The 12,237-nt window shown below is 39.7% G+C and overlaps 1 protein-coding gene across 1 annotated transcript in view; it reads right to left on the bottom strand.

Moving 5' to 3' along the window:
- Positions 1-12,237, bottom strand: part of LOC108723088 (uncharacterized) — a 29,923-nt gene that overhangs the window by 9,750 nt on the left and 7,936 nt on the right. Inside the window, 4 exon segments of the mRNA XM_018448578.1 lie at positions 4,499-4,726; positions 6,165-6,236; positions 10,943-11,296; positions 11,335-11,424. Of these exon segments, the coding sequence (XP_018304080.1) occupies positions 4,499-4,726; positions 6,165-6,236; positions 10,943-11,296; positions 11,335-11,424 (744 nt within the window).

Below are 12,237 nucleotides of genomic sequence, written 5' to 3' on the forward strand. Positions count from 1 at the left end.
CTTACAAGATAAAAATTTGTTAAGTGACAACTTGAAAATTTTCTCTGCATATTTAAAAGAACTAAGCGTGATAAAAAATGATCCTGTTCTATTAAATTAAAAATGTTAAAATTGCATAAAAGTGTCACAGATTACGATTAATCTATTAAGTCACGTTATGCTGACGAATCTGTACGCGAAATTTGTTAAATATGATTCTATTTTAAAATTCAAATTTTGTTAATTTCACAAGTGTTACATACACTGGAAAAAATTTACTAAATTTTAATAAATCTGTAATATCTGTGAATAAATCTTTGAATAGTACCATCTAAGTATTTACTACATACAGATATATATATTATATATATATATATAATATATACCTATATTTAGTACAAGAGCCATTAATTTGATTTAGCTATCATTTTTTTATTAAGTAAATATATTATTTATTGTAAGTAAATGTTTAGTTGTTGCTATTCAAATAAGTATTTATTAAAATTTAGTACATTTTTCTCAGAGTGTATGCCTTTATTACAATATTTAACTCAGTATGCAATTCCAGTATGCGACGAAAGTTACATTATATTACTTGGTTGCAACATATTATGTTAATACAAATATGCCATGTAAAATAACAGGAACGATGTAGATTCTGCATACATCAGACTGTGCGGATATTATCAATCATATTAATCACATTATTATTATCAGTCGTTCTGAATTAACATGCATTAATCAATAGTCCGTTAATCAGTGTTCGTGGATGTAGAAATGGATCAGAAATAAGATTTTTTTAAAAACCATCAGCAATCGCGACAAAATCAAGCATTCACAAGTCACGACGGATCATGATTTCTAGACAATCGGCAAAACTTTTATTTCGCCAAGAAAAGTTCCATTTGTGGGAGCAACGTTCGAGAACGCACGTCATTTGCACTGACGTAACATGATTTCCTCGTGAGAATGACCGCGTCATAACGTCCTTCACAAAATCACTCCATTCTCCCTTTCTTTCCACTTAACGGGAAAGAAATCCGCATGCACTTGTAATCATCTGCGCATGTTTGTGGGCAATCTGTGCATTTAAGTGATCAGTTTCGTTAGTTATCGTTTAAATGAAACATTACTGTATAAAATTTTGTAAATTATGTGTATAAATATTTGCACTTTATAAGAATTATAAAATAGAATTGCATCTCAATACTTCTCATCATTCTTATATTCTCATGTCAACCATTCTTGAAATTACATTTTTTTTCCATAATGAGCAATATTTAAACGAATTAATTTTCTTGTTTTTTATATATGCGTTCTTTATTTTGTTCGATTCGAGTGAATGGTTTAAGAATTTGCTCGTCAGCAATTATGTTAACGTATTCATTATCGAATCTTTTGTAATGTTTTAGGTATTAACATGTTTACGCTTGAAAGGGAGGATAAAGAAGAAAAAACGGGAAAGAGAATACAGAGACAAGAGAAATACAGTAGCTATCATTTAGCATGCACTTAGCAACAAATAATAACTAAGAAACAAATTTTGTTTACCACATTATATATGAAGGAGAGGACCGTTTTAATGGCATTATACAAAATATCTTGCTTTATTCGTGAGTGTTGGCACATGCATAGATGCACGCTGCATCTATAAATATCGAGCTCAAGTGAATAATTTTTTCCTTTCTTTTTCCTCTATTTCACCAATTTGGGATTTTTTTCTTAAAAATCGGTAGTCGTTATTGCCTACTGACGCATAACATAATATTTACATTCCTCGCATTTTCTACGCTTTGCATATCTCATTTCTCACACGCTCAACTTGATAGTCGCGAGGTATAGACGCTATTTGACTTGGAAATATTCTACGAACTATAAATAGTCCGATTTCCATATCTTGTATCCGCAGACATACTTCAAATTCATGGCCCTTGACGATTCTCGTCGAAATCACGCTAGCGAATTCGCATCGTTTTTAGAAAATGCATGCATTGTAAAGTAGTGATAAAACAAGCGAAACTCCCGAGAGAGTTAGAAACTAACTCGAAGTTAAGATTGAGGATCGCGAAAATAATACATATCCGGAATGCGGCATTCTGTATCGACAATTAGAGAAGGAGAGTAAAAAATCAAACCAGCCAATTCGAAGAAATAACGACGGAAAGATGCGACGGCATATCTTACGGCATATCATGTGAGAAATCGGATCTACAAGCGGAAAATACAGTAATCAGATGTTAATCAAAGTCGTGGTCGTTTTCGAAACGATACATTGAAACCGTCGATAGCAAACTATATGATGATTATTCGTACGATCCTTCTAAATGATTGAAACTTGCAAAAGCTTTCAGGAAAATATTACAAGTCTATTTGTGATGTGAATCTAGTCCGAAAAAGTTAGAAATATGAATTGTTTCTGAGCGTTACATAATTTCTTTAAAAAAATTTGTTTTAAGAGAAATTAATGGTAAATCGGTGCAATTATCTAAACGACACTTTGCTTGGAACACGCAACAGCACATTACTTCTACTTGAAAGGGATCGTCTTCTTTAAGATTCGACGCAATTCTCGCGAGTAGCAATGTAACTTTTCAACGTGAGCGCATAGTAACGTACAACATTTGCCTGTGAAATAAAATCCAAGAAGTCACTCTTCTATCTTTCCGTCTTAATAAAATTGAAGACAGTTTGCCACATAGTTGCAGACACTTTCTGCCACGTTTTCCGCACGAACGTTTCACTGCCAGCCTCGACCGAAATATTCGCACAATCCGTGAAAATATATCGTCGACACGCGTCCATTCGCGCGAACGATGCGTGATTTCGTCTAGTTCGTGTGGAATATCTCATTTATAACGGTATGAAAATGCATGCCAATACTCTTTGCTGTTTACTTTGCCAATACGAATGTCAAAGATAATTATAAGCATTGCGAACAGGAGATAAAAACGTTCGTGTAATTTACAAACACCGCTACAAAAAGTAACAATTGTTCACCTAATTAACTTGCCTTAATTTTTCAAAGAAGAGTTGTTTTCATATGTAAATTTAAATTTACAAACAAATTCCATTTATTTTTCTTACTTCTGCGATATTTTAAAAGATTTTTATCACATAAAGGTTTTTACACTATATTTTTTATCACATCGAATAACAGCACAAAATTATTCCGTCTAAATACGATTTAAGAAAATGTCTGAGAAAATGAATGTTACTATTCATAATAGGTAAATGAAGATATAAATTTTATGACATTTTTCAGTAATTCAAAAGGAAATACATATATGATTTAAATGAACGAGAGATTATTAGATTAATATAATTTAATATCGTGTGTAAAAAATTCAATGTAAATGCGTCTTATTCAGCTTGCTTCGAGTTTCCCGAGGTCGGAACACTTTAAAAAAAAAAGTGACAGACGATATATGACAAGCGATTAAAGAGTTTACTTGCGTCGTGCATATAAATTAAAAAGCTATAATATTGAACACGAAAAATCATGATGGAAATCAGTCGCTCGGCGAAAGATAAAATTTCAGTGGAGCATCATTTAACTGAATCTTGTTTGCGAAACGATTCAAAATCAACAGAATAAATCTTTGATGTGAGATCTAATTTCGTGGGAAGATCCCGTTTCATCCTTGAAACGGTAGATGCTTTAGTATCACAAAATCTTATTTTCAAAATTATTTTCCTGCGACTATGTTACGAAAAATGTTACAAAGAATGAACAGTAGAGGCTGATAGTGAAAGTATATGTTAAATATTCTAGATAGAATCGGATATTTCTGAAAAATTTATATATTCAAGTGAAAAATTCATAATCGATTTGTCTATTAACTTAAATTAGTCTATTAACTCTTTCACTACGGAAACTTTCAACGCGAAAGACGAAATTGTCGCTCCGATGTAGATGGTCACAGCGACTTCTTCCTTGCAGCGTCTCCATCAGCAAAAAACTAACAATCCACCTATTAGATTAATTCGAAGATTTGACTGCTCCAATATTTTAAGAAAAATTCAGCAAAAATGGTACTTATTGCAAACGGAAAGTAACATGGAAAAAACGGTTTTGTTGAAGTATCTAAAAATTTAGTTTGATACAGATCTGAAAATAGTCGGACTACTAAAATAATTATGTAGGACGCTCAAGATAGTTGCTAGAACGTCAAAACTTTTTCCAGCTTTGCACATCAACTTGAGTCTCCTTTTAATGATCCAACACAATTATTTTCGGATACTTAAATAAGGAATATTTTAGCAAATTGTTTTTCCGTGTGAATTATTTTCATTTTACACGTATAATAAAGTCGAACGATTTGACCTATTTGAATAAACCTTCATGCTGCAACAATTCAAACAATTAACATTCGTTCGATTTGTTTCGAAAATTCCAAGCATAAATTAATTGAAATTTTATAAAAATATACTATTATAGCGAAATATGAAGGGATGAAGGAGAGAGATGCGCGCGTCATTTGACTAGGACGTTTCAGGACGCATGTAAAAGGGACCTCACCAAGCAGGTAGTGCCGTATCCATTTTTTCTTGGGCGGGGGTGGCGTCCAATCGCTACTGTGTCGCAGCGGTTCACCACCGTTGACGACATCGATGATACCGACAATTCGTGTCGGCGGTGGATTATTCGCATCCGTCAACCCACTCACATTGTTGTTCGTCTCGGCGACGACGTCGACGACGGTGTTTAGACTCGCACGCGATTGCATTATCGGCGACGTAATACCATCTGGCAGCAGGAGAACTCCCATCTTCCTTGTAAGTCGCGCGGATCGAAACTTCCGTTTAAGCAGCTCCTCGTTTTAAGCTTTCACTCTCTCTCCAGGGAAAATCGATCGACCGGGTGCTATATCCGCCTCTCCGTCGCTATCGCGAACATCGATGTCGTCATCGATGTCGTCGTCGTCGCCAAATCGTTTGATTTCGCGACAACCGGCAATGCTGTCGCTGTCCCGCACCGAGCGAGTCCGTCCAAGATGTGGACGAGAAGGTCGCGTGGAGAAACTGTCACGGAAATGTGAAATGCACGACGTGGAGAGAGGTCTGACGTCGCGGTACCGCGGTGGTAACGGTGACGGTTATGATTACGACGACGACCGCAACAGAGAAGGGAGGATACAACAACGAGGGCTAACAAAGCTGTTGGCGTGCTAGGAAAAATCCAAACTTTTGAAACGCGGAATAGCGAGTCCGCTCGAGCGATTTCGAGGGTCGCATCGTTGCTCGTCCACCTCATTCCTCGGGGGCGATCCTCGAAAAAACATCTATCAACGCGAATTCCCTGGTGAAAATTGCGCCCATGTCGATCGTTGCGTCATTCATACATTCTTATACGCGTTACAAACGAAACGGAATTCGACAAGCGATTTGCAATTTACGGAAGAAGAATCACGTTGATTCGCGAAGAATAGACATAGGTCTCATCGATCTCCGCACTTTACGCCACTCGTGACTCTACGAATCGCAATTAGCAACCCATGCCGCGTACATCATCGTTCTAACTCGTGATCGCGATACGACTGTACCTCCACGAACGTCAGTCAGCTGTTCCCGGAACTCCGTTCCGGGTTCGGCGATCGCGACCAGTCGATCGCGGCGATCGAGTAAAACTCGTACCGCGTGAGTCGCGGGCACCGACTGAAATCTAAACTTGCGTGCCGCCGCCTCCAGCCCGAGGATGACGTCCTCGTGCCTCCCTTCTCGTGCCAGACAGCGGCGGTGGCGGTGGCAGCGGCGACGGCAACTCCCCTCCTATCCCTTCCGCGACAGTGACATCCCCGTCTTTGCGAGAATTGCCTCCAGTCACCACTCGGCGCGATCACTCTGTCCTTATCGCGCGAAGGACTTGTTCCGCGACGACGTGACACGTTGGCACTCGAGATAACTCCGAACCCGTCGCGTACGTTCTATCTAGGGCACTGCAGCGATCTCCACACACATACACAGTGTCGAATTTATCTACACAGGCACGTGCCTCCATAACTTTCTGTCATATTTTCTTAAAACTATTTTTCAAAAAACATTTGATGCATATAAATCTGCTCCATTTCGCATTATGTTACTTTTTACGCGATGTGTTCTAAACTGTATTAATTAATTTCCTTTATCGCTTTTAATTTGTCGATGCAGTTTTGAGCGATTAATAACAATGCGAGAGCTATACTCACCATCGATGATCAGCATCTTTTCTTCGCAGAAGAGATCATCCGACTCTGTGCGTTCTCTTTTGCATTTGGCACCTGAAAACATAGAAATCGTTTATTCGTTACATGTTATATTTTATTCATAAATATGTAAAATAATATAAAAATTATAAAGACGTATGACGTACATTGCTCGCAAATTAAATAAAAACTATAAATATATAGATCTATTATACTATTCAATCCCAATAAAGAAACAAAGCAAGATAAAGAGACGACTGTTAATTTTAAATCAAAGTTTATTCTTTACTGCGTAGAAAGTTATTTTTTCCCCTCTCCGACGATAAGAACATTAATGCGATTACACGCATAAGCGTAGAGGGCGCATCATCTCGCACGTACATATCTATATCTCGTCTCCCTATCTATCCCAGATTTTCGCGAGAGCATTTCACGTCAGGCGACTGGTGAATCCACAGGTCGATAAGGCATGAAAAATTGAAAGAAGCGCGTCTCCACGTGCTAGACTGGGGGTAGGTGAGGAGAACCCCCTAGAAAGGTCCGGACAACGTGACGGGTGGGAGTTGGAATCAAGTGGTAGGGACCGCACAAGCGTGTAACAAACATAAAGGTGGGGGAGATACTCAAACTTGCCGGAGCAGCTCTACAACCGCAAAAGAACCGGCAACGTTGCAGACTGATCAGGACGCCACGCGGCCGTCGCGTAAGGTGGGGATTTAGCCGGGGACGACGCGCATGCGTATTCCAGCAGCCAATTTATCCGCGTGTTCACCGGTCGTTGCTGACTGCACTTCTATACTTTCCTTCTATCACTCACTGTCTCAAAATACATATATACGACAAAAAATTCATTGTTAAAAAGATAAGTTTCTAAGTTGCTTTAATTGCAGTTATACCGGCCATACCAGTTGTGTAGAGAGAAATATAATTAATTTTATTATTAACATCTACTCTACACCGCGATGCAGTGTAGTAATTATTCTTATTGTTATTCTTTCGAGATAAATGTATTTCTTTCAAACTATAATTGCATAAATTAATCTTTAGCTTTCATAAATTGAAAGCTTGGATTTTTTTTTATTTAAATCAGACTAAAACTGTATAAAAACTAAATTCAACCAAATCTATATTCACGATTTAATCCTAATCTATTTCTAGTCCTAGTTTTTATCTATTTCTAATCTGAATAATAATTATTATTTGTAAAGCTTCAAGTTTCTGCTAATCAAAACTGCAAATAATCAATTTTAAAACATAAAAATTGAAATCGCTTACATAAACGCGCATACGTTCGTAAATGTACCCATGTAAAATAATAGAATTTGTAATTTCACTGTTTAGATAAAAAAAACGAATTTCAAGAAATTTAAATAATATTTTAACGATTTTTGGAATTATGTGAGCGTAAAAGAATTAAAACTTGAGAAATCCGTGGAAGGATTTATAATTGCACATTTCTAATTAGAGACAAATAAATGGAACGAACTGAGGACGGAAATATGATGACGTCGGAAATAGACACTGTCTATGAGAGAGAAATTATTTCTCTCTCATAGACAGTGTTCGCATAGCCCGGCGTAAAATATGGGGGAAGACAGTCGCATTACGACGTTATAAAGTGGAACTGCATCCTTCAGCCGCGTGCACGATAGATGGTCTTAAATGGTCATTTAACACACGTTGCCTGTTACATCAGGTATAATCACGCACGCGCACCAGGATAACCGGATGCGTGAAGATAGAGAGCGAATTACGGCGTTTAAACCATCCGCATTAAGAATAAAGTTGCGTGCGCGACATTTGAAATTTTTTCATTTCGAAGAAGAAAAAAATCTTACTAATCAAATTGCATGCATACCTACAATACATAGAATAGAAATGTATAGTTTGTAAAATTCGTTCATTATACTTTATTTATCAATTTTAATAGACGAATAATTCCTCCCAGCACGTCTATATAAAATTATTGAAAGATTAAAAAAACACAGATGAAGAAGAGAGAGAGCTGCATATCAGCTGCGTGTACGAGTAGATGGCGTGCTCATGAATGAAGCGCGAGTGGCCACCGCACCGTAGTTTCAGAGTCAGTGACCGGATCCCCCTCCCCTTTCCTTCTTTTCCTCGTGTAGCGACCGAACACGCGCGATATCCAGGTTTGCCACCACCATTGCCATTACTACCACTACCCTCCACCATTGCATCGCCGCATCACCTCTACGGTCACCATCGGTTCTCTCTTCTCCCGCCCCAAGTTTTGCGCCGCTTTACTGCTTTACCTTTCCCTCCCTACATTCCCGTGACGATTCGACCTCGTCGGATACCTCCAGCACTTCTCCGCCCCCCCCCCCCCCTCTCTCTCTCTTCCCTCTCCCACTTGGTCACACTCTGCATGCAAGTGGTTCGAACACGCGCGCATGTAGATTCCGCCACAAGCAAAAAGATGCGAAGCGCATGGCGAAGAGTCAGTCGAATCCTTTGCACTTCTTCGTGCTGTTCCTTTTTCCGCCCTCTCCCCTCAAACGGACAACCTAAAGCTTGCTCTCCCCTCTCACATATATCTCATTTTCTTTGTCTCCCCTCGTAACCCCTGTAAATACTCACCTTTATCCACAATGGACTTTCGCGCGTGTCTAACTACAGTACGAGAAAGGGAAAATTCCACCGTCCTCGGTGCTTTCGAGAAGGAGACGCGTATTAAGCTCGACTTACTAACGACTTACTAACGTTTTGTAATGCGATTGGAATGGCAACACGCATGATAGTACTTGCGATACTATTATCATTACAGAACATTTTTCTTGTTTTTAAATTGTTTTGTATATTTTTCAAGAAATCTTGAAGTTATCGCAAAGTTAACGATTCCCGCGATAAAGAGAAAAAAGGCAAAATGAAGGGGAGAGGAAGAGAGAGCCAGTGATGATTTAATTGCCATCGTGTTTCATGTACATCTAGCTTTTCTCAACTCAGATTTGTCAAAGGAGTAGTGGCTTGTCAACTTGAGAGAATTAATGGTAACCAGAGGAACTACAAGGATTCGATTAAGTTCCTTGTTCATGAACGCACAGGAGTGGTATGATCAACCGATAAGTGATCAATAGGCTACATCTGCGAACGGTTAGCACAAGTTGCACAAAAATGATATACTATGGCCCGTATTCATAATCGGGCCTTATATTTAAAGCTTCCTTAAATTTATCTTCAGATGCTCTACGAATTATTTCATTGGCTACATCTAAAGATAAATTTAAGGAAGCCTTAAGTACAAGGTCTGACTATGAATACGGGCATAGGTCTTCATTTTGAAACAGTAAAATACAAGATAGGGAACGCCTTCAGAAACGGAGCCAATGCAAGGCCAAGGTAGGCCGGCTCTCGTTTCAAAGAACACCATCTGACGTTAGGTTCGTCTTCGTTACTTTCTCTCCATGTTCGTCACGGTTGAGAAGCACTGCCACGAGGTAAATCATACCTAATTTGGAGACGGGTGAACGCGTGGTCATCGCACGCAACTGCGCGTGCCAGTGCTTCTCACTCAAAACAGACGTGATTGTCAACGCATGGTTATTGTTTTATAAACAGCAGATTTATATGTGTAAGACATAGAAAGAGAAAGAGAGAGAGAGAGAGAAGCGATGTATCTATTATTTCCTTTAATAGGGCTGCCTACGCCAATGTCTCGCCAAATATCTCGCAATAAAACTATATTGTAACTGAATTTGGAGCAAAATTATCTTTCACCGAAAATCGTTTGAATCTGTTTGTATCGTGAAAAGTTTGTCGTTTCAAAAAGATGACTCATCTGTTATAACTCCGGAGTTATAAGTCAAAATTTTATTTTTGAAAAAAAGATTATTATATAGATATTTCTATCGAGAGATTGCAGTTTCGCAGTTATACAATTTCTTGCATCGATATCGTCGATTTCTCTATCTAATCTAATCAAAGAGAAGCAAGGGCAGAACGTTATCATCCACATTGTGACTTTTATTCACAGATTTGATAAAAAGTATGCTTGATATATGCTTGGCGCAAACATAACTTTAATCGGACAACATCGCTCGAGTGCATTTCGTTTATGTTACTCTTAAAGCCTCTCCGTCTTATCATCGGAGAAAGATAAAGATGATATCTTTAGACACAACAAATGTGCATTTTGCACATTCGTATATTTTAGCACGTTAAATCTCGTCCCATAATGACTCAATCGATATTTTTGCGTCTCGCGAGAAGGGGACGTAATTGTTATCGGCAAATTACTCACTATTGCCACGGTACATAAAAATTCATGTGTAAGCAATTGTCGCGTTTGATAATGCAATGGCGCAGCAAAAACGCGTACGGCACTCGTTATCTACGTCTGCAAAAAAAAAAGCGTAAGGCAGTTAAAGAAACCGCATCTGCTCGCGCACAGATTTGATATTTACACACGTATTGACAGCCACGTACGTACGCATTGATACAAAATACTTTTTATTTCTAAGAGCGGAATTCATACTTGAATAACAAAAAAAATTGTAATTTTCAAGTTTGCTGATATTACAGCAGTGTTTCAATTTAAAATGATAGCTAAAGAAATTAAATTATGAAAAAGAAAATGTCGGACTGTCTGAAAAATGTTATCGTGAAACTGTCATTCAACGACATGACAATAAACGTTTAAAGCTGCTGTAAACAAAATCACTTTTTACGATAGTAACTGAACGTAATGCCATCGCATCTGTGATGGGTAACAACGCATAAAAGCGCAAAAGGTCGCGGGAGAAGCAGCGCGTGGTACTCACCACGTGGCTCGCTGGAGGCATAAGTATGATTGGAGTGGGTCGGCGCAGGCGCAAACGAGTGCTGATCGCAGGAGGAGGAGGAGGACGAGGTGCTCGCCAGGCGCTCCCGCTTCTTCTCTTCCTGTTCGACATAGTAGGCCGCTTGCAGTAACGTTTCCAGGCTCATTCTGCGGCCGGTTTGCTGCTGCCCTATGGATGTGGAGGGAAGGAGAACGCGTTGGTGATGATGGCGGCGATGCGGCGGTTGTTCCGCGGAGTCTCTATATTCGTCAACACCCGCTGTGTGATCGTTCTGACTCCGGCGCATCGAACCGCCGGCGTCGCGACAGCCACAGGCACCGACGCCGCAGCCGCCGTTGGTTCCGGACGCCGGCGATGAATCGGCAGGAGCAACCCCGACTCCCGACAGTCCCGACTCTCGGCCTCCTGCCCTCGCCCCTCCTCCTTCGCTGTTGCCGCTGCTGCCCGCCGCGTACGACAAGCTGCGTGCGGAAAAAAAGCGAGCCGTTAATTGTACGCATCGATAAGAGAGAATAACCATTTTTTTTCACAACGACACACGTTAAAATGTTTTCTTTTTTTTTCTTATTAAATGCGACTGTTAAGTCGGGAGCGTGATAACTTTAACGGGAGCAAGGAGAAAATAGTAGTAAGAGAAAAAGAGAGATTACCGTCACGCGTAGCGCATCTCTATCGTAATTCAAGAGGAAAATTAAGGGAATTTACTTCGTTTTGGTTAGAGTGGTTACGAGCTCGCTAGAACTCTGTGTTGCATGCCGTTATCGGACTTATCTAGAGAAGGGTGTCGTGGACGTCGCGGACACGACCGGTGTGCCTACGACGTACGTCACGTAACGTACACGCGTGACGTAACGCAGTCGCGCGCGGGAAGCCTTTCCATCCCCCACCCCCGGCCACCCACTCACGTCGCTCTTGCAACAGCGCATCAGACGGAGCGCGCCACGCAGGCGCGTCGCGGCTCTTTTTTCCTACAGCGCAGAACGACAGCACGTATCTGTAATTCTGTACGTATCCCAAGCTCGCTGGAACCGAGCGGACTGCTTAATAAAGAAAAAAAAGGGGGCGAAAACGACATAGGTCGAACACTTGAAAAATTACTTATCAAGCGCGTCGTGTACCGATTTCCAATAAACGATAGCATAGCCTCCGCGTAAACCTGTTTCCTTCGCCTCATCCTGAATAGACCTAAACGTTTCGTTTTATTCCATCTTTCTATTTCACAAAAATTAAATTCGTACGTGATTCGATTTTAAAATTGGACCGATCAACCGAGG

Source organism: Mycetomoellerius zeteki, unplaced genomic scaffold (genome assembly GCF_001594055.1).
Source record: "Mycetomoellerius zeteki isolate Tzet28-1 unplaced genomic scaffold, Tzet1.0 scaffold223, whole genome shotgun sequence".
NCBI lineage: Eukaryota > Metazoa > Arthropoda > Insecta > Hymenoptera > Formicidae > Mycetomoellerius > Mycetomoellerius zeteki.